General features: G+C 44.9%; 1 protein-coding gene across 3 annotated transcripts in view; it reads right to left on the minus strand.

The window, feature by feature from the left end:
* dscama (Down syndrome cell adhesion molecule a) overlaps positions 1 to 23967 on the minus strand; it is a 187383-nt gene that overhangs the window by 9831 nt on the left and 153585 nt on the right. For all 3 annotated transcript variants that reach the window (XM_042309471.1, XM_042309469.1, XM_042309470.1), the window contains exons 12-21: positions 15292 to 15491; positions 14935 to 15031; positions 14670 to 14798; positions 14222 to 14389; positions 13402 to 13472; positions 12960 to 13209; positions 12378 to 12524; positions 2297 to 2452; positions 1664 to 1797; positions 1194 to 1347 (exon numbers count right to left, since the gene is read on the minus strand). In XM_042309471.1, the coding sequence (XP_042165405.1) occupies positions 1194 to 1347; positions 1664 to 1797; positions 2297 to 2452; positions 12378 to 12524; positions 12960 to 13209; positions 13402 to 13472; positions 14222 to 14389; positions 14670 to 14798; positions 14935 to 15031; positions 15292 to 15491 (1506 nt within the window). The remainder of the gene's footprint in view (positions 1 to 1193; positions 1348 to 1663; positions 1798 to 2296; positions 2453 to 12377; positions 12525 to 12959; positions 13210 to 13401; positions 13473 to 14221; positions 14390 to 14669; positions 14799 to 14934; positions 15032 to 15291; positions 15492 to 23967) is intronic.

Here is a 23967-nt window from a genome sequence, read left to right on the forward strand (position 1 = left end):
CCCAAAAAACGACTTAAATTTTAAAATATTTTTACTTAAGTACTTTACACCACTGTCTGTTTGGGACGAGGATGGTCAGGCAGCAGATTGATTTTTAAAACGCATCAGGTGGGAAACCACATGTATCACCTTGCCTCTAACAGGATGAGAACGTCCAGATAATGGACCACTACACTACCTACCACTGCTCACCATCAGCTTATCAGTTCTCACCAAGTAGCACAGTGCTGACAGCTTATCAGTTCTCACCAAGCAGCACAGTGCTGCCAGCTTATTAGTTCTCATTAAGCAGCACAGTGCTGACAGTTTATTAGTTCTCATTAAGCAGCACAGTGCTGACAGTTTATCAGTTCTCACCAAGCAGCACAGTGCTGACAGTTTATTAGTTCTCATTACGCAGCACAGTGCTGACAGTTTATCAGTTCTCATTAAGCAGCACAGTGCTGCCAGTTTATTAGTTCTCATTAAGCAGCACAGTGCTGCCAGCTTATTAGTTCTCATTATGCAGCACAGTGCTGACAGCTTATTAGTTCTCATTAAGCAGCACAGTGCTGCCAGCTTATTAGTTCTCATTACGCAGCACAGTGCTGACAGTTTATTAGTTCTCATTACGCAGCACAGTGCTGACAGTTTATCAGTTCTCATTATGCAGCACAGTGCTGCCAGCTTATTAGTTCTCATTACGCAGCACAGTGCTGCCAGTTTATTAGTTCTCATTACGCAGCACAGTGCTGACAGTTTATTAGTTCTCATTACGCAGCACAGTGCTGACAGTTTATTAGTTCTCATTACGCAGCACAGTGCTGACAGTTTATTAGTTCTCATTACGCAGCACAGTGCTGACCGGGTGAAATAGCAGACTTATTTCATTCAGTTTGATGAGCTCGTTTCAACTACATTCACATCCTGAGATGGGGGTGGGGATAGTATGGTCTCCTCTTTTTACTTATATTATCTAAATTCGTCCTGATGAAACTCTTCCAACTTTCGTCAATCGGAATAAGCTCTAAGTTAGGCAACTCATAGGCAGAGTTTCTCAGGGTTGTGCCCCTTTAAATGTTCTGATCAAGGCTTTGACACAGTGAAAATGAGCTGATGTCTTTTGTGTCTTCTAAAAACATTCAGAGACTGAAACACCTCATCTTACCATCTGTTTCAGGACAATGAGAAGGGAAACCATAAGCTCCACCTACCCTCGGCCTGGGGCTTGACGGTGATGATGTCGCTGGCGTTGCCACGGCCGGCTGCGGTGACGGCCACCACCCAGATGCTGTACTGGCGGCTCCTGCTCAGGTTGGGGATACGGTAGAAGAAGACGTCTGGCGCTGCTTCAAACTCACTGCTCACCTGTAGGAGGGGAGAGACCGACATGAAGTTAGCAGAGAGATACAGGACTTACTCCAAATGTCTGTGCCAAGGTATCAATTATTGGAGTTGAATCATTGATGTCACAGCCCTGACAATTTTAGATAGAGGGTTTATAAGCCATCATCAGTCTCCCTGTAGCTTTGTGCACCATGCAGGCTTCTTATCTAGTCTAGCCCTTGAATCTGGTGCCTCCCTCTCCTCCAATTATGTCAGGTCTCTTAAATCTACTGTATGTCCATCACTGACATGCCTTTATACCTGTACTCTGAAACCCAGTACTCTGTGCCCTCCTTACCGTGGGGTGTGGGTTAGAGCAGAAGACTGTGTATTTCCTGATGATGCCGTTGAGTTTGAGAGGAGGGAGCCACGACACAAACACCACCGAGTTAGACGCCGCCGCTGCCTTCACCCCAGCCGGAGGACCAGGAACTGATGAGGGAAAACAGTGAAATAGGGAAATATACATTATTACCCTTATCCCCGTTTTGTGTATCATCTAAGGAAACCAATCTGTATTTAAGTTTTGCCAGTGTCAAAATCAGTCATTCCAGTAACCGTGCCTGAACGTCTGATGCTACAGGGCGGTCTGCAATATGCAGGAGCTGCACATTTTCAGCTACTTATGTGAGTCTTCTGCATCAACTCAACAAAAATTGATATAATTTTACACCAAATTCAAACAGAAGTTCGTGCATAATTATTTCTACTTTTCAAAACGCTCTTACATAATGCAAGAGGGGATATGCAAATCTAGGCACGGTTTACCTACCACAGTTGACCCCTGACCTCTAGTATGATGCAGTTCCCCCTACACAGTGATCTAAGGTCAGTTTAGCATCTTCCCCCTAATAGTTAAGGTTAGAATTTAGAGAGCGCAAGCTGATCCTAGAACAGTGCCTGAAGACTTCTTGTCTACTGGTGTGCGTACCATCCTCCTTGGTGCGGGTGAAGATCTGCTCGCTGCGCACCCCGTCCCCGGCCCGGGTGAAGGTCAGCACCTGGATGCTGTAGTTGGTGTACTTCTCCAGACCATCCAGCTCCAGAGACGGCTTAGAGGTGGTCACGTTACGGATCTCCCCCAGCTCTGAGATAGGAGAAGGAGAGGAAGGGATAGAGGGCAATGAGAGGAAATAAGGGTCGGAATAAGGCAGAAAGAGAAGTAGGGAGCAAGGAAAAGAGACAGGGAAGAAGGGAGGGAGAAAATCAATGATGTCAAATGCAGAATTACTGTAAATGTCAACTAACTTAGATGAAAAGTTGCTTGGTAAATACAGATAAATACAAAACATTAAGAACACCTGCTCTTTCCATGACATAAACTGACCAGGTGAATCCAGGTGAAAGCTATGATCCCTTATTGATGTCACAATCCATTTCAATCAGTGTAGATGAGGGGGAGTAGACTGGTTAAAGAATGATTTTTAAGCATTGAGACAATTGAGACATGGATTGGTTATGTGTGCCATTCAGAGGGTGAATGGGCAAGACAAAATATCCAAGTGCCTTTGAATGGGGTATGGTAGTAGGTGCCAGGCGCACTGGTTTGTGTCAAGAACTGTAACGCTGCTGGGTTTTTCACACTCAACAGTTTCCTGTGTGTAGTAGCAGTAATGGTCCACCTTCTAAAGGACATACAGCCAACTTGACACAAATATGGGAAACATTGAGTTCAACATGTGCCAGCATCCAGGTGGAATGCTTTCGACACCTTGTAGAGTCCATGTCCTGACGAATTGAGGCTGTTCTGAGGGCAAAAGAGGGTGCAGCTAAATATTAGGAAAGTGTTCCTAATGTTTTGTACACTCAGTGAACGCTTGTATTGTATAACACATACAGTACCAGTCAGAAGTTTGGACACACCTACTCATTGCAGGGTTTGTATTATTTTTTTAAACTATTTTCTACATTGTAGAATAATAGTGAAGACATCAGAACTATGAAATAACACATATGGAATCATGTAGTAAGCAAAAAAAGTGTTAAAATGACCAAAATATATTTTAGATTCTTCAAAGTAGCCACCCTTTGCCTTGATGACAGCTTTGCACACTCTTGGCATTCTATCAACCAGCTTCACCTGGAATGCTTTTCCAACAGTCTTGAAGGAGTTCCCACATATGCTGAGCACTTGTTGGCTGCTTTTCCTTCACTCTGCGGTCCAACTCATTCCAAACAATCTCAATTGGGTTGAGGTCGGGTGATTGTGGAGACCAGGTCATCTGATGCAGCACTCCATCACTCTCTTATTGGTCAAATAGCCCTTACACAGCCTGGAGGTGTGTTTTGGGTCATTGTCCTGTTGAAAAACAAATGATAGTCCCACGAAGTGCAAACCAGATGGGATGGCGCATCACTGCAGAATGCTGTGGTAGCCATTCTGGTTAAGTGTGCCTTGAATTCGAAATAAATCACAGACAGTGTCACCAACACCCTCACACCTCCTCCTTCATGCTTCACGGTGGGAACCACTCATGCAGAGATCCTCCGTTCACTTACTCTGCGCCTCACAAAGACACGGCGATTGGAACCAAAAGTCTAACATTTGGACTCATCCAATGTCCAATGCTCGTGTTTCTTTGCCCAAGCAAGTCTCTTCTTCATATTAGTGTCCTTCAGTAGTGGTTTCTTTGCAGCAATTCAACCATGAAGGCCTGATTCACACAGTCTCCTCTGAACAGTTGATGTTGAGATGTGTCTGTTACTTTTATTTATTTGGGCTGCAATTTCTGAGGCTGGTAACTCTAATGAACTTATCCTCTGCAGCAGAGGTGTGTCTTCCTGAGAGCCAGTTTCGTCATAGTGCTTGATGGTTTTTGAAATTTTCCAGATTGACTGATCTTCATGTCTTACAGTAATGATGTCATGTAACTTCTCTTTGCTTATTTGAGATGTTCTTGCAATAATATGGATTTGGTCTTTTACCAAAAAGGGTTATATTCTGTATACCACCCCTACCTTGTCACAACACAACTGATTGGCTCAAACGCATTAAGATGGAAAGAAATTTCACAAATTAACTTTTAACAAGGCCATTGTTAATTGAAATGCATTCCAGGTGACTACCTCATGAAGATGGTTGAGAGAATGCCAAGAGTGTGCAAAGCTGTCATCAAGGCAATGTCACTATTATTCTACAATGTAGAAAATAGTAAAAGAAGACAAACCCTGGGATGAGTAGGTGTGCCCAAACTTTTGACTGGTACTGTACATAAAATAATATGTCCAAGGATGTCATAGCAGTGATAGCACAGCCTTGAATCAAAACATGGACACAAATACAGGATTAAAAATCCCTCTTCTGGTGTGTCTGACCTTGACGCTGATGATGCTTCTCTAAGTGTTGAATAATGGATGTCTCTCCCTCTCTCTATTTCTCTATCTTCCCCTCCTCTACTGCAGTCTGGATTAGAGCCACAGTCTGTTAATGCTCCATCCTCCCTGTTAGTACACTTCCTTCTTCTCCCTCTCTTTTAATGCAGCCATTCAAACACAAACTGTCCCAAAGCAGCCATAGCATATGAAGAGCTCTGGAATCGACTAATCTATGGCTCTATAACTCCATCTATAGTTGTGTTGTGGGCTAATCAGAACAGTTCTCTGAGATATAAAACTCATAGCTTTATGAGTCATAATAGTGTGATTTGGAAACGTGCAATAAAATATATGCTGTGTACTACAATAGCTGTGATCAATGAATTCTGACTCACTGTACTGTAGGTACTGTGCATTCGGTAAGTATACTGACTCACTGTACTGTAGGTACTGTGCATTCGGTAAGTATTCTGACTCACTGTACTGTAGGTACTGTGCATTCGGTAAGTATTCTGACAATTTCCCTTTTTCCACATTTTGTTAGATTACACACTTATTCTAAAATTGATTAAATAAAACACTTTCCTCACCAATCTACACACAATACCTCATAATGACCAAGCAAAAACAGGTTTTTAGACATTTTTGCAAATGTATTACAAATAAAAATCAGAAATACTTTATTTACATAAGTATTAATTTCCTATGAGACTCGAAATTGAGCTTCATTTGCTATGAGATTCGAAATTGAGCTCAGGTGCATCCTGTTTCCATAGATCATCCTTGAGATGTTTCTACCACTTGATTGGAGTCCATCTGTGGTAAATTCAATGGATTAGACATGATTTGGAAAGGCACACACATGTCTATATAAGGTCAAAAACCAAGCCATGAGGTCGAAGGAATTGTCCGTAGAACTCTAAGACAGGATTGCGTCGAGGCACAAATCTGGGGAAGGGTACCAAAATATTTCAGCAGCATTGAAGGTCGCCAAGGACACAGTGGCCTCCATCATTCTTAAATGGAAGACATTTGAAACCACCAACCCTGAGCAATCTGGGGAGAAGGGCCTTGGTCAGGGAGGTGACCAAGAACCTGATGTTCACTCTGATAGAGCTCCAGAGTTCCTCTGTAGAGATGGGAGAACCAGAAAAACAACCAAACCTGCAGCACTCCACCAACCAGGCCCACCAACCACACCACTTGAAGTTTGTCAAAAGGCAACTAAAGGACTCTCAGACCATGAGAAATAAAATTCTCTGGTCTGATGAAACCAAGATTGAACTCTTTGGCCTGAATGACAAGCGTCACGTCTGGAGGAAACCTGGCACCATCCCTACGGTGAAGCATGGTGGTGCCAGCATCATTGTGTGGGGATGTTTTTCAGTGGCAGGCACTGGGAGACTAGTCCGGATGAAAGATGAACAGAACAAAGTACAGAGAGATCCTTGATGAAAACCTGCTCTAGAGCGCTCAGGACCTCAGACTGGTGTAAGGTTCACCTTCCAACAGGACAATGACCCTAAACACACAGCCAAGGCAACGCAGGAGTGGCTTCGGGACACTCAATCGAACATCTCTGGAGAGACCTGAAAATAGCTGTGCAGCGACGCTCCCCATCCAACCTGACATCTTGAGAGGATCTGCAGAGAAGAATGGGAGGAACTCCCCAAATACAACAAAGTATTGAGTAAAGGGTCTGAATACTTATGTAAATGTGATATTTCCATTATTATTATTTTTAGACATTTGAAAACATTTGCAAAAACCTGTTTTTGCTTTGTCATTATGGGGTATTGTGTATAGATTGATGAGGCAGAAAAAACTATTTAATCCATTTTAGAATAAGGTTGTAATGTAACAAAATCTGGAAAAAGTCAAGGGGTCTCAATACTTTCCGAATGCACAGTATATGAAATCCATAAAATGGCTGATAAATATACACCATTGATTGGTGCTGAGTTTGATTACTGCAGTGACAGGCTGGTGCCAAATGTTTAGAGCAGTGTTGATGGATAAGACACAGTTGCTCCACCATATTAGAAAAGGGGCCTATAGCCCCCTCTGCTGGTGCATGAGGTAAACAACCCATGATACTTTCCCAACAAAAACATTTATATTGCTCACACTTAAAATATATGAAGAACACAACAGGCCCTGGCTGAGGGTTTAGACAAGTGTCTTTGACAATAAATACATCAATATGATTTCTATCACACATATCACACATTCTTAGTATATCAGTTCAGTGTATATATGGATTGCATTTGGATTACTGATACAGTGATATTTTGGTTGTTCATTTAATTCCTTCTGACATATCTTAATTTCTTAATTTTAGATGTTAGATTATTTGTATACTAGCTATACATTTTACTGTAACTATTAGGAGCTAGTAACACAAGCATTTTGCTGCACCCACTATAACATCTGCTAAAAACTGTCTACGCGACCAATACACTTTGATTTGATTTGACATAATGAGTGACATCTTTCATTTAAAGGAATAAGATATGTATTCATATGAATTGTTGTCAATGTTACATAAGATACCAATATATACATAATAGATGTAATATATGGCTATGGGGTGGCAGGGTAGCCTAGTGGTTAGAGTGTTGGACTAGTAACCGAAAGGTTGCAAGTTCAAATCCCTGAGCTGACAAGGTACAAATCTGTCGTTCTGCCCCTGAACAGGCAGTTAACCCACTGTTCCTAGGCAGTCATTGAAAATAAGAATTTGTTCATAACTGACTTGCCTAGTTAAATAATAATACATTTAAAAAAATGACTGTAGTATTGTTGGGAGTGTGTCCCAATATGACATGCACGGTTACTATGCAAACTAGATTGAGTGTTACTTTTCAATTGGTGCCATCAGAGGGGATCCAGGGGCCATCAGAGGGGATGTGATATGAGAGGAGTCAGAAGCCATCACTCTGACGTCTCTCCAGCATGTGGCGACTGCATGCCATGCCAGGCTGTCTGACTTGGACTAGAAAGCCTAGGTCACTGCTAATATGTCTCATTCACCCACTTGAATTATCATGCATAGGTAATCATGTTGATACTGTATACATTCTATGTGTCTTGGAGGTTACGGACTAGGGCAGATACAGTCTAACATCTACATCCTTCTCTCTCTTTGTGTAACGGATGTGAAACGGCTAGCTAGTTAGCGGTGGTGCGCGCTAAATAGCGTTTCAATCGGTGACGTCACTTGCGCTGAGACCTTGAAGTAGTGGTTCCCCTTGCTCTGCAAGGGCCGCGGCTTTTGTGGAGCGATGGGTAACGATGCTTCGAGGGTGACTGTTGACGTGTGCAGAGCGTCCCTGGTTCGCGCCCAGGTCGGGGCGAGGGGACGGGCGTAAAGTTTATACTGTTACATTGATGAGGCGGACTGCAATAGCATCGAATAGTCCCCGAGATATGCAACTGTTCAGGGAAGTCAGGAACCAATACACGCAGTCAGTCAGGAAAGCAAAGGCCAGCTTTTTCAAGCAGAAATTTGCATCTTGTAGCTCTAACTCCAAAAAGTTCTGGGACACTGTAAAGTCCATGGAGAACAAGAGCACCTCCTCCCAGCTGCCCACTGCACTGAGGCTAGGTAACACGGTCACCACCGATAAATCCATGATAATCGAAAACTTCAAGAAGCATTTCTCAACGGCTGGCCATGCCTTCCTCCTGGCTACTCCAACCTCGTCCAACAGCTCCCCCCCGCAGCTACTCGCCCAAGCCTCCCCAGCTTCTCCTTTACCCAAATCCAGATAGCAGATGTTCTGAAAGAGCTGCAAAACCTGGACCCGTACAAATCAGCTGGGCTTGACAATATGGACCCTCTATTTCTGAAACTATCCGCCGCCATTGTCGCAACCCCTATTACCAGCCTGTTCAACCTCTCTTTCATATCACCTGAGATCCCCAAGGACTGGAAAGCTGCCGCGGTCATCCCCCTCTTCAAAGGGGGAGACACCCTGGACCCAAACTGTTACCATCCTGCCCTGCCTATCTAAGGTCTCGAAAGCCAAGTCAACAAACAGATCACTGACCATCTCGAATCCCACCGTACCTTCTCCGCTGTGCAATCTGGTTTCCGAGCTGGTCACGGGTGCACCTCAGCCACGCTCAAGGTACTAAACGATATCGTAACCGCCATCGATAAAAGACAGTACTGTGCAGCAGTCTTCATCGACCTGGCCTAGACTTTCGACTCTGTCAATCACCATATTCTTATCGGCAGACTCAGTAGCCTCAGTTTTTCTAATGACTGCCTTGCCTGGTTCTCCAACTACTTGGCAGACAGAGTTCAGTGTGTCAAATCGGAGGGTATGTTGTCCGGTCCTCTGGCAGTCTCTATGGGGGTGCCACAGGGTTCAATTCTCGGGCTGACTCTTTTCTCTGTATACAGTGGGGCAAAAAAGTATTCAGTCAGCCACCAATTGTGCAAGTTCTCCCACTTAAAAAGATGACAGAGGCCTGTAATTTTCATCATAGGTACACTTCAACTATGACAGACAAAATGAGATAAAAAATCCAGAAAATCACATTATAGGATTTTTAATGAATTTATTTGCAAATTATGGTGGAAAATAAGTATTTGGTCAATAACAAAAGTTTATCTCAATACTTTGTTATATACCCTTTGTTGGCAATGACAGAGGTCAAACGTTTTCACAAGGTTTTCACACACTGTTGCTGGTATTTTGGCCCATTCCTCCATGCAGATCTCCTCTAGAGCAGTGGTGTTTTGGGGCTGTTGCTGGGCAACACAGACTTTCAACTCCCTCCAAAGATTTCCTATGGGGTTGAGATCTGGAGACTGGCTAGGCCACTCCAGGACCTTGAAATGCTTCTTACGAAGCCACTCCTCCGTTGCCCGGGCGGTGTGTTTGGGATCATTGTCATGCTGAAAGACCCAGCCACGTTTCATCTTCAATGCCCTTGCTGATGGAAGGAGGTTTTCACTCAAAATCGCACGATACATGGCCCCATTCGTTCTTTCCTTTACACGGATCAGCCGTCCTGGTCCCTTTACAGAAAAACAGCCCCAAAGCATGCTTCACAGTAGGTATGGTGTTCTTTGGATGGAACTCAGCATTCTTTGTCCTACAAACACGACGAGTTGAGTTTTTATCAAAAAGTTATATTTTGGTTTCATCTGACCATATGACATTCTCTCAATCTTCTTCTGGATCATCCAAATGCTCTCTAGCAAACTTCAGACTGGCCTGGGCATGTACTGGCTTAAGCAGGGGACACGTCTGGCACTGCAGGATTTGAGTCCCTGGCGGCGTAGTGTGTTACTGATGGTAGGCTTTGTTACTTTGGTCCCAGCACTCTGCAGGTCATTCACTAGGTCCCCCCGTGTGGTTCTGGGATTTTTTTCTCACCGTTCTTGTGATCATTTTGACCCCACGGGGTGAGATCTTGCGTGGAGCCCCAGATCGAGGGAGATTATCAGTGGTCTTGTATGTCTTCCATTTCCTAATGATTGCTCCCACAGTTGATTTCTTCAAACCAAGCTGCTTACCTATTGCAGATTCATTCTTCCCAGCCTGGTGCAGGTCTATAATTTTGTTTCTGGTGTCCTTTGACAGCTCTTTGGTCTTGGCCATAGTGGAGTTTGGAGTGTGACTGTTTGAGGTTGTGGTCAGGTGTCTTTTATACTGATAACAAGTTCAAACAGGTGCCATTAATACAGGTAACGAATGACAGAGGAGCCTCTTAAAGAAGAAGTTACAGGTCTGTGAGAGCCAGAAATCTTGCTTGTTTATAGGTGACCAAATACTTATTTTCCACCATAATTTGCAAATGAATTCATTAAAATTCCTACAATGTGATTTTCTGGATTTTTTTTCCTGATTTTGTCCGTCATAGATGAAGTGTACCTACGATGAAAATTACAGGCCTCTCATCTTTTTAAGTGGGAGAACTTGCACAATTCGTGGCTGACTAAATACTTTTTTGTAACACTGTATATCAATGATGTTGCTCTTGATGCGGGCGATTCCATGATCCACCTCTACGTAGACGACACCATTCTGTATACTTCTGGCCCTTCCTTGGACACTGTGCTATCTAACCTCCAAACGAGCTTTAATGCCATATAACACACCTTCCGTGGCCTCCAACTGCTCTTAAACGCTAGTAAAACCAAATACATGCTTTTCAACCGTTCGCTGCCTGCACCCGCACGCCCGACTAGCATCACCACCCTGGATGGTTCCGACCTAGAATATGTGGACATCTATAAGTACCTAGGTGTCTGGCTAGACTGTAAATCAAATCTAGAATGGGCTTTCTATTTCGCAACAAAGCCTCCTTCACTCACGCCGCCAAACTTACCCTAGTAAAACTGACTATCCTACCGATCCTCGACTTCGGCGATGTCATCTACAAAATGGCTTCCAATACTCTACTCAGCAAACTGGATGCAGTTTATCACAGTGTCATCCGCTTTGTTACTAAAGTACCTTATACCACCCACCACTGCGACCTGTATGCTCTAGTCGGCTGGCCCTCGCTACATATTCGTCGCCAGACCCACTGGCTCCAGGTCATCTACAAGTCCATGCTAGGTAAAGCTCCGCCTTATCTCAGTTCACTGGTCATGATGGCAACACCCACCCGTAGCACGCACTCCAGCAGGTGTATCTCACTGATCATCCCTAAAGCCAACACCTCATTTGGCCGCCTTTTCTTCCAGTTCTCTGCTGCCTGTGACTGGAACGAATTGCAAAAATCGCTGAAGTTGGAGACTTATCTCCCTCACCAACTTTAAACATCTGCTATCTGAGCAGCTAACCGATCGCTGCAGCTGTACATAGTCCATCGGTAAATAGCCCACCCAATTTACCTACGTCATCCCCATACTGTTTCTATTTATTTACTTTTCTGCTCTTTTGCACACCAGTATCTCTACCTGCACATGACCATCTGATCATTTATCTCTCCAGTGTTAATCTGCTAAATGGTAATTATTTGCCTACCTCCTAATGCCTTTTGCACACAATGTATATTGACTATTTTTTTAAATTATTTTTTATTATACTGTGTTATTGACTTGTTTATTGTTTACTCCATGTGTAACTCTGTGTTGCTGTCTGTTCACACTGCTATGCTTTATCTTGGCCAGGTCGCAGTTGTAAATGAGAACTTGTTCTCAACTAGCCTACCTGGTTAAATAAAGGTGAAATAAAATAAAATAAAATGCTGTTGACCCGGATCACTGGATGCTGCGGAAAAGGAGGAGGTCAAAAGGGGGGTGAGTGTAACGGATGTGAAATGGCTAGCTAGTTAGCGGTGCACGCTAAATAGCGTTTCAATTGGTGACGTCACTTGCTCTGAGACCTTGAAGTAGTGGTTCCCCTTGCTCAGCAAGGGCCGCAGCTTTTGTGGAGCGATGGGTAACGATGCTTCGTGGGTGCCTGTTGTTGATGTGTGCAGAAGGTCCCTGGTTCGCGCCCGGGCGAGGGGATGGTTTAAAGTTATACTGTTACACATGCATCTCTGTGTGTGTGTGTGTGTGTGTGTGTGTGTGTGTGTGTGTGTGTGTGTGTGTGTGTGTGTGTGTGTGTGTGTGTGTGTGTGTGTGTGTGTGTGTGTGTGTGTGTGTGTGTGTGTGTGTGTGTGTGTGTGTGTGTGTGTGTGTGTGTGTGTGTGTGTGTGTGTGTGTGTGTGTGTGTTTACTGTACCTCCGTCGGGCAGGTTAGCCCAGTAGATGACTCTGAAGCCGAGCAGGATGCCATTGAGAGCGTCTTTAGGAGGGGTCAGCCAGGATAGAGAGATAATCTCTGGAGACGCTGCTGTTGCCTGGACGTTCTCTGGAGGCCGGCTGGGAACTGTCACAAACAGGGAGGAGAAAAAACAACATTGTTACCTCAGTCTCCAAACCAGTAGAATGAACAGAAGAGTTTACTGAAGAGATGAGAATATTGAGATACTCTTGGAAGTGAACTTCATACAACTAGTGTTTTGGGACCAAGCCTTCATCGGGTATGTTTTTAGCCATGACAAAAATGACCAGCCATGCATGACAATACTGAACATGTGATAGACACAGTCTCACTACACCAGCAGTACCAACATCATCCACAAGATGTCGATAAAATTCCATCCTGGGAGTTCACTTCCTTCAGAGACAAAACATCAGCTGTTTGACACTTGATGCACCACAATACTGTAGAATACCCTAATGTTTGAAATCAGTAAGATGTTCACTGTCCACGATATTATTACTGATAGCTAAAGGCAGACTGTGTGTTTGTCCTCCTCACCGTCCTCCAACGTGGTAGAGATGACCTCCTGGGAGGAGGGTCCTGTCCCAGCGCTGTTGCTGGCCTGCACCACCACCCCATACTGGGTGAACTTCTTCAGGTTGTCCAGGGTGACGCTCTCACTGTGGTCGTTGTCCCCCGTCGTCTCCATGCTGATGACGTTGAACTGGTAGTTCCCCCCGGTGCTGAACTCCCTGTAGCCCACCTGGTAGCCACGGATCGCCCCGTTCTGGAGGTGCTTCTTAGGGGCCTGGTGAAGGACAGAGAGAGGGAGGGAAGAGAGGGGAAAGTACATTTAGATATTGGTTGGACATCTTCTTGAGGACAGAATAATGGTTGCGGCCCTCGATGACCTGATATGTAACAGACCATGTAGCTAGTAGACCACTGAGCTACAGTAAGTTCTTCTCAGTCCTGATGGAATTGATTGAACATATTTTACCCTCCAGGAGACTCTGATGCTCTGAGAGGAGAAGGCTTCAAGCTGCACATCTTGTGGGGGACCATCAGGAGCTAGAAGGAAGAACATACATCAAGGTCATTCAGATGTGAGCTACTGTCAGTTGAGTAGAGGAAGTGCAGGAAGGCAGAAATTAGTCAGCAAAGGAATTAAACTATCCAGTCTGAGTGTATTCTGAAGATTATTCCAGGCTTAAAGGCAAATATCCTGAGACATGGAAGGCTAAGGTTCTACAGTATCTTTGGGTAGACCAGAGTATTTGGTCTCAGATGGCCCAGCCCACTTGAACAGTAATAAAGATGGAGGTCATGTTTATGAGAGGTCATGGGGGACAGAGTCAGAAGAGAAGTGAGAGAGAGAAGTGCTGTATGGGGATTGGGAGGAACCACCAAAGGGAATGGGAGCAATTTACAGAGGGGCTGGCCAGTGATCTATTGACCGCAGTGTGACATTTACAACATGGTCTGCTAATTGAAAAGTCCCGCTTTTAGTGCAGGATCAGCGTGTGTTCAATAATGCAACGGAGCCAATGGAGCTGATGTCACTCTGCTGTTAATGAATTGACTTCCTCATCCCCATTACCCTCTTTTCTACCTCTTTCATCCTAGTCACTTATGTAGGTCTTTCCTTTTGCAGTTGATCATCCTGCCTGTTTGCCTGCTTTGCCTTATGTATTTATGTAGTGCAGCAGTCTAAATGTGTATGTACAGTATAGCTACGCATGTCTGTGTGTGCTTGCCTTGTTGTTGTTGTATGTCTGTATGCTGTGTGTGTATACATATGACCAGTGCTGGTCTAATACCTGCTTCGTCTGTGGTGATCGTGAGTTCGTTGCTGGCCTCACTCTTGCCGATGTGGTTCTTGGCGAACATGCGGATGCTATATGTGGAGGAGGGGTGCAGGTCTATGATGGTGGCCTGGTTGAGCTGGGGAGACACGTCTTTGGTCCTTTGGGCCATTTCCCAGGAGCCTGTGGGGCCGGGGTCAAGGTTTATAGGGGTTAATGAGGACCACTAAGTGGGGCTGTAGGTCAAAGCCTGCTAAGTGCATTAGTCTGCCGTATTGAATTATACTGAGAAAAATATAAAATATCATTAAAAATCTTTATCTGGAAGACAAGAGGAGCACATTCAGCTTAACATGAGGATACAGAGAAGAATTTAATCAGGAGAGACCTTAAAAATACACAAGAAGTGAAAATATTTGTATTCTGTGCCATACAGAAAAGATAACTATTGTTTGTCTTGTACCTGATTTGTTCTTGCACTCAATGTCAAAGCCTGTGATTGGGCTGTTTCCATCGAAGCCCATGGTCCAGCGGAGGGCGATGGTCCTGTCCTTCACCTCTCTGATCTCCACCTCAGGAGGGTCCGGGGGCTCTGAGGGACACCACAAAGTCACAAACAAGGTTATACAACGCTAGGGTGTTGTTTATGCATCATTACCCTAATTGTGGGGTTATATTTTGTATTTCATGATGTTTTCATGACAATTGTCAGTGGTAGGCAGCTGTACCTTGCACTGTTAGCTGAATGATCCCTCTGTCTTCACCATAGGAGTTGATGGCATGGCAGGAGAAGAAGCCAGAGTCTTCCCTCACTGTAGGCCGGATCTATGGGAAGGGGAAAAAGAGAGTCAGCTACATAGAAGAGGAAATACATGGAAAATACACATTCTGGGCTATATCATTCACAGACAGGGCTCACGATGAGCCATCATCAAACGTGTCTACAAACTGACGAACTTAGTGCAGGCTTTTGCTACAACGCTTTGCTCCAAGCAAATGCCCTGCATACCCAGTAGTTCTCCACCTGGCCTCAGCAGAGGTAACTGGGAATAGGGCAGCACCATTTCACTGGTGTGTCTGTATACCTGCAGGGTGGAGATGACCTCGTCGGCCACCTCTTTGACGGTGACGACGTAGCGGTGGCTGCTCTCCGGGTTGATGATGCGCTCTTCCTTCTCCCAACGCACCATGATGGGTTTCTCCCCGTGGGCCGTGCAGCTCATCCTCTTCTCACTGCCCTGCGTGGCCAGCGTGGTGTTGGGGTATGACGTGATCATGGCTGGGACTGGAAGGGAGAGAGAAAAAGGGGAGGGAAAGAGAGAGAGAGAGAGAGAGAGAGAGAGAGAGAGAGAGAGAGAGAGAGAGCGACAGCGAGAGAGAGAAAGAGAGAGAGAGAGAGCGACAGCGAGAGAGAGAGAGAGAGAGAAAGAGAGAGAGAGAGACAGCGAGAGAGAGAGAGAGAGAGAGAGAGAGAGAGAGCGACAGCGAGAGAGAGAGACAGCGAGAGAGAGAGAGAGAGAGAGAGCGACAGCGAGAAAGAGAGAGAGAGACAGCGAGAGAGAGAAAGAGAGAGAGAGAGAGAAAGAGAGAGAGCGACAGCAAGAGAGAGAAAGAGGAGAGGAGGAGGGAGGGAGAAAGATAGAGAAAATAGTAGAAGGGACATGTTACATTAGTTATGAAGTAAGACAGGCTGAACATAAACAAGTTTAGCCATAATCCAATTCCAGTTGGACATCATAGTGATACCTGTCACATGGAGGGTCGTTAAAAGACGGGAATAGTGCAACGAATCAAATCTCTGTTCAAATGACACTTAATTGAGTCGAGGTATGGCTGACTTCAGTGGTTGCTAAGTATTTTGGTTTACATTCTGCAGACATTGCTCCAATTTCTAACATAAAAGACAGTGAACGCCATGCTTCTTGTTGAACTGTGACAACAAACATCTTATGACAACAAGCAGCCAAGGCTTGGATCTGAGAAAATCCCTATTGGCTGGTCCCTGACAGCACACTAGGACAGCACACTACACACACTAACGACTCACACACACAGCTCATTACCCCCACAACCGAGTGTGTAATGACACATACACACACGGCTCCTGTGATATGATGGAAAGTGTCAGGCGAGGGGTCGCAGATGTTTAAGCTTCATCTCTTATTCATTCCCCAGCCATTTTGAGCCACGCTGCAGAAAAATAAGGTTGATTTATTTTGCATGAAAACTATGAATTTTTAGTGAGATACACTTGAAGTAGTGAGGGAAAAAAATAACTCCTCACCCTTTCGGTAAATGTTAGCGTTTTGAGCAACGGTAGTCTCATTGTGCCATTTAAAGTGGCTCCGAGGTGCAAAGTTTACCCCAGACAGAGACTGACTCTACACTAATGGGTTAATCATAAACTATAATGAACTGTTAAGACCTCAACCACTACACTCTTAGAAAAAAAGGTGCTATCTAGAACCTTAACGTGTTCTTCGGCTGTCCCCATAGGAGAACCCTTTGAAGAACATATTTTGGTTGCAGGTAGAACCCTTTTGGATTCCATGTAGAGAACCCAAAAGGGTTCTTCTAAGAGTGTAGTATTACCATGATTATGACAAAGGTAAGCTCAAACTAGCCTAGCTAAGACTAACATCATAATGAGATCAGGTGAGAGCCCTCCAATGGGACACGACAGTGTTGATGCGTAGTCAATGAAACGCCTATTGTACAGAAGGACTACATGAGGTGAGGTGGCCATCACTCAGCGGGAGATCACACAGACAGGACCAATGTAATCAGTGTGTGAGTGAGAGAGTAGCACAGCTGTGTCTGTCTGCCCCGAGGCACATGCCACGGTGCCAGGCTGTTTCATGGGCCTGTAATTGCTGTGTTGATGTATTTTTTAAATATCCGGCAGAATTATGGGTAGAGGAACATGGCTCTGGGGGCAGGGGGGCGAGGTGACTCCTCCACTGGGAGACTCAAACATTGGACAGCCACTCATTTTTTTTTATTTCACACAGTGCACTACATAAAAACACATGCACACGGTTTAATTAGCAGTACTGACTGATATGTGTATCTCTAGCTGACAGAGTAGAGGTTAGGAGAGCCCCGTTTCTAAGCCCGAAGCCCAAAGGGCAACAAACATGATGCATGTCAGCCTGCCTCACTAACTGCCTGCAGGGAATTCTGGGATGTTCTGCTCCCGCTAGACAAAAGCTGCAGCTCCCCCTCCCAGGCTCCCTTTCACCTGACCAGGTTACCATGCCAACTAGCATCGGACAATCTATATCTCCCTCTCCCTCTTTCCCTCCATCCCTGTCCTCAAATGAGGCCATTTATAGTATCCAGGAATAGAACATGGAGCAGCCATTGATTTTCTACAGGACCGTGATTACATTATCCCAGCCCAGAATGTCGCAATGCAGACCCAAAATAAAAACAGGAATATACAGTACCAGTCAAAAGTTTGGACAAACCTACTCATTCAAGGGTTTTTCTTTTTTTATTATTTTCGACATTGTAACACATATGGAATCATGTAGTAAGGAGGTCTCCATCAGCCTATCCTCCGGATACCATCCTCAAACCAACGGGCAGACGGAACGCCTGAATCAAGAAATATGGAAGTACCTTCGCCAACACTGCACCCACCAACCACACGAGTGAGGTTGCTATCTAGCCTGGGCCGAATATGCACAGAACTCCCTGGTGCATTCCTCACTCCATCTCACTCCTTTTCAGTGTGTCCTCAGATACCAACCCCCCGTGTTCCCATGGGAGACAGAGCCCGGAACTGTGCCTGCCGTCGATGAGTGGTTTCGACGGAGTGAGCAGGTTTGGGAGACCGCACATCGGCACATAGATCAAGCCTCCCTCTCCCAGAAACAGTTCGCTAACCGGCATCGCCAACCTACTCCACTCTTCCACCCTGGGCATTAAAAATTACAAATCAAAAACAAATATAGGACAAAACACACATCACGACAAGTAAGACACCACAACACTACATAAAGAGAGACCTAAGACAACAACATAGCATGGCAGCAACACATGGAAACACAGCACGGTAGCGACAACATGCCAACAACATGGTAGCAGCACAACATGGTAGCAGAACAAAACATGGTACAAACATTATTGGGCACAGACAATAGCACAAAGGGTAAGAAGGTAGAGACAACAATACATCACGCGAAGCAGCCACAACTGTCAGTAGGCCTACATGTCCACCATCTTATTCAGTCAGTTGAAACAGACAAAACTTCCCGTCTCCTACCGTCCTTTTAGTTTTTTTATGACACCATTGTACCATCATCCACATGCAGTACATTTAATCATATCCATATCTACCCAGCATGGACATCTAACAGTAACATTAACTTATGACTGTAGATTCCAGGTCGAATAGATAGCCGCAGGCATCCGGCTCCGTTTACCCCACCAGAGTGAGTGTCTGGCTGTGGAATGTAGGCCACAGGGTGCCCTGGTTGGATGACTGGGCCATGGGTGTGAGACGAGAACAAGACAAGATCACTCCCAACAGGAGCCCGCTGCCCCTGGGGCATTGTGTGTGTGTGTGTGTGTGTGTGTGTGTGTGTGTAGAGTGGATAGGTAGGGGGAAGGGCGGTGATGGCACAGATTTGACTGGTTCACTGGGTGCTAGCTCCACTCACTGCACCAAAATAATTCCCTTAGCTGCACAATTGGGTTGGACATTGAGCATGATGCTGAGTATATGGCTGCAGACAGGCTGCTTTGTGTGGGTAGTTGGAGGGCTGAAACAAGGGAAGGAATGAGCGAGAGAAAGCGAGAGTGAAAGAGAAAATAATTCTTACTTCAGTCTGAGGGAAGCGGTCTGATTGGGTGATTGGGTGATTGGGAGGTTGGCGACCAGGCGACAACGCTATTTTTCTAAAGTTAAGTCTCATTATGTGCGTGCTCTCATCATTGTGTCTCGGTGCGTTACGAGATGTGATGCTCTTAATTGATCCTAATTGGCACTGATAAACATTGAGTGGCTGTTGACCCACTAATAGAATAAACCTACTCTGGATTAGTGATGCATCCAGTCAATTGCATCAGTGGAGGTAGATATACGGTAGAGGAGACTAGTCATTTAGAAATGGGAATGGGTTCAAATCCTGTTGTTGCCCCCAGCTGCACAAAATATAAATAAAGACATGGATAGTTTTAAGTAAGGTAGACTTAAGTATTAAGGTGTCTAGGCAATATGCCAAATATTGTGAATCTATCATGAATAAAGAGTGAATAATGTGAGCACGCACTCTCGCACTCTCACACACACTCTCACACTCTCTCACACACACACACACGCGCACACACAGAGCTGTGAAAATACTGCTATTGCGACACAAGCAATTTCTGCTGACTGTGGGTGTCTGTGACATCGTTCATATACGAGGATGCATGCTGTATTATGGTTAGGCATTAGCCTATGCACAGACACTAATCACAATAAAAGTGTTTCACTACGACATCACAATAGCTGCAATTCATTTCCCTGTGTGTCCGCCACAATAGCCTGGCCGAATGGAATCTGTCGAAACCACTGAATTACAGTAGCAGCCTGCGAGGGTCATGATTCTTCAGTAATGGCCATGATTCTTCAGTAATGGCCTGTGTGTGTGTGTGTGTGTGTGTGTGTGTGTGTGTGTGTGTGTGTGTGTGTGTGTGTGTGTGTGTGTGTGTGTGTGTGTGTGTGTGTGTGTGTGTGTGTGTGTGTGTGTGTGTGTGTACATGCATGTGTGTGCCTATTAGTGTCTTTTCCAGAAATACAACCAGGTAAACTTGTGAGCGGGGTAACCCAGCCAAGAGCTCATCCAGTACTGTATATCACCTGACCACTTCACAGCCAGTCAGATCCAGTGTTGCTGTAATAGTCTCCTAAGCCACTTAAGTGGCAGCAGCTTCTCCAGCAGCAGTGGTGTCGTATAGCCTGGATAAACAACACACACCAGCACAGTGCAGAGTGTACTGCATGCTACATGTTTACTGTCTATGAAGAGGAGGGCACAGTCTGGTGTGTGTACAGTATGTAACATTACACCTGCTCAGAAGAGGACAGGTTCAGTGGGTTAATGAGGGTCTCGTCTGGCACAAATGCACTGATCCACAGGAGACCAGGGAACAAGGCTCCCAGGGAGGCTCAGGTTCCAGAGAGCAGGAGGGCCAGACACAACCAACACCCTGACCACACAACCACCCGCACAACAATCAAAACAACAACCTGAACCTGACACTCCGGGAGCTGAGCTCAGCTGAGGAAGAACACTGACACACAGGCTCACAAACAGGCACACAAACACTAAAGAGGGACATTAATAACAGAGTGTGTGTGTGTGTGTGTGTGTGTGTGTGTGTGTGTGTGTGTGTGTGTGTGTGTGTGTGTGTGTGTGTGTGTGTGTGTGTGTGTTGGTAAGTGTTGTACGTGTATGTGTCCTGGTATATGTATTGTGTGTGTCTGTGTGTCTGTGTGTTGGTAAGTGTATGTGTCCTGGTATATGTATTGTGTGTGTGTTTGTAAGTGTATGTGTCCTGGTATATGTATTGTGTGTGTTTGTAAGTGTACGTGTCCTGGTATATGTATTGTGTGTGTTGGTAAGTGTACGTGTCCTGGTATATGTATTGTGTGTGTCTGTGTGTGTGTCTGTGTGTGTTGGTAAGTGTACGTGTCCTGGTATATGTATTGTGTGTGTGTCTGTGTGTTGGTAAGTGTATGTGTCCTGGTATATGTATTGTGTGTGTCGGTAAGTGTACGTGTCCTGGTACATGTATTGTGTGTGTGTTTGTAAGTGAACGTGTCCTGGTATATGTAATGTGTGTGTGTGTTTGAGTAAGTGTGTGAGAGTATTATATGACTGACTGAGTCAGAGAGACTGGCTCGGCAGTCTCAAATGGAGGTTGCTATGGAACATTTTCAACGCTGCAGGAGCTGTGTTTATTTTGCTTTATTCCGGAACAATGTGGACCGCCCTGACTTTCAACGCAGCAACTGTTTGCTTGCAGAGGAATACAGGGTCGAGGTGGCTTCTCTTAGAAAGCAAGTAGCGAACCTACACAAGCTACTTGGGAATCTACGCCTGTCTACTTATTATTTTTCTTCTACCCCAGTAGCAGGACGCTGTTCTGGTCTGGTGGAAGTGTCGCCCCAGTGTCGGCTCTCTACAGCCAACTGGTCGGTACTGTGCATGGATCCCTCCCCGGAGGGGCCTCCCCCTTCCCTGAAGAATGGAGCTAGCAGGATGCTCCTGGATGATGGGGGATGTTCCTGTTGTCGACCCAACCAACCAGCCATGGAAATATGTCACTCATCCTGTATCATGGAGATACTGTATGTCACTCGCCGTGGAAGTTGAAAAAAATGTCCTCTGGCTAAGAGGGCCTCCTTGGAGATGTTAAGTCCGGAAAGGACACAGACCAGAAACGGCTTTGCTGCCCTGGATCCAGAGGTTCCGGCCCCTTCTGCCCTAGTGGTGTGGTCATGTACCATAAAAAGGGATTTAGGAAAATTACAATTGGCTCAGAACATGGCAGCATGGCTGGCCCTTAAAAGTATACAGGGTGCTAACATTAATGATATTTTTATAGAACCTTTATTTAACTAGGCAAGTCCGTTAAGAACAATTTTTTTTTTTACAATGACGGCCTACCAAAAGGCAAAAGCCCTCCTGCAGGGACGGGGGCTGGGATTAAACATTTTAAATAAATAAAAATATTGGACAAAACACACATCACGACAAGAGAGACAACAATACATAAAGAGAGACCTAAGACAACAACATAGCATGGGAGCAACACATGACAACACAACATGGCAGCAGCACAGGGTACAAACATTATTGGGTTCAGACAACAGCACAAAGGGAAAGAAGGTAGAGACAACAATACATCACGCGAAGAAGCCACAACTGTCAGTAATAGTGTCCATGATTGAGTCTTTGAATGAAGAGATTGAGATAACTGACCAGTTTGAGTGTTTGTTGCAGCTCGTTCCAGTCGCTAGCTGCAGCGAACTGGAAAGACAAGAGACCCAGGGTTGTGTGTGCTTTGGGGACCATTAACAGAATGTGACTGGCAGAAGGGGTGTTGTATGTGGAGGATCAGGGCTGCAGTAGATATCTCAGATAGGGGGGAGTGAGGCCTAAGAGGGTTTTATAAATAAGCATCAACCAGTGGGTCTTGCGACGGGTATACAGAGATGACCATGATATGCATGTCAATCTCTAATGGCTCAAAGTGGAAGAGAGATTGACTTCATCACTACTTGTTTTTGTAAGAAGTGTTGACAAGCTGAATGTACCAAGCTGTCTGTTTAACTTACTAGCACACAGCTTGGACACCCATGCATACCCCACAAGACATGACACCAGAGGTCTATTCACAGTCCCCAAGTCCAGAACAGACCATGGGAGGCGCCCAGTACTACATAGAGTCATGGCTACATGTAACTCTATTGCACATCAGGTAACTGATGCAAGCAGTAGAATCAGATGAAAAAAAAACAGGTAAAAATATACCTTATGGAACAGCGGGAACTGTGAACAGATACTCACAATGGTACAGACAAACGCATTCACACACAAGAGTTAGCACATGCACTCTACAAACATGCACATTGTAATATTGTTGTATGGTGGCATTATACATTTAAGCAATAAGGCCTGGTGGTGTGTGGTTTATGGCCAATATACCACAGCTAAGGGCTGTTCTTATGCACGATGCAATGCGGAGTGCCTGGACACAGCCCTTAGTCATGGTATATTGGCCATATATCACAAAACCCCCGAGGTGCCTTTTGCTATCATAAACTGGTTACCAACATAATTGCAGTAAAAATAAATGTTTTGTAATACCCATGGTATATGGTCGGATATACCACGGCTTTCAGGCAATCAGCATTCAGGGCTCGAAACACCTAGTTTATAATTTGTATTCTAGACATGTAGTTGTGTAATAACATTATATGATGTACTGTTTTATCATTTGTTTTATATATAACGTAAGTGCCTTAATGTGTTTGGACCCCAGTAAGAGTAGCTCAGCTGATGGGGATCCCTAATAAATACAAATACAGACCGACAGACAGTAGTCATGAGGGAGCAGTATTTAGCTGTGGCAGACAGACAGACAGACACTCTGCAGGGCGGCCTCTGCTCTGGCCAGATAACAGCTACAAGGATATAAGCCCCCACACTGTGTGACTGGGATCAAATGAGCACCCAGCCCAGCCATAGGGGAGCAGTGGGACATCGCACGTGCACGCGCGTACAGATACACACACGCACAAGGACACACATGTACACAAACCGTGCACACATACAGTACAGAACCAGTCAACGTTTTGGGCACACCTACCCATTGCAGGGTTTTTCTTTATTTTTACTTTTTTCTACACTGTAGAATAATAGTGAACACTTCAAAACTATGAAATAATACATTAAATCATTTAGTAACATAAAGGTGTTACAAAAATCGAACTATATTTTATATTTGAGATGTAAGGGCTATTTGACCAAGAAGGAGAGTGATGCATCAGATGACCTGGCCTCCACAATCACACGACCTCAGCCCAACTGAGATGATTTGGGATGAGTCGGACTGCAGGAATTTAAAAAAAAATATTTTACCTTTATTTAACTAGGCAAGTCAGTTAAGAACAAATTCTTATTTTCAATGATGGCCTAGGAACAGTGGGTTAACTGCCTGTTCAGGGGCAGAACGACAGATTTGTACCTTGTCAGCTCGGG

Source organism: Oncorhynchus tshawytscha, linkage group LG30, assembly GCF_018296145.1.
Source record: "Oncorhynchus tshawytscha isolate Ot180627B linkage group LG30, Otsh_v2.0, whole genome shotgun sequence".
NCBI lineage: Eukaryota > Metazoa > Chordata > Actinopteri > Salmoniformes > Salmonidae > Oncorhynchus > Oncorhynchus tshawytscha.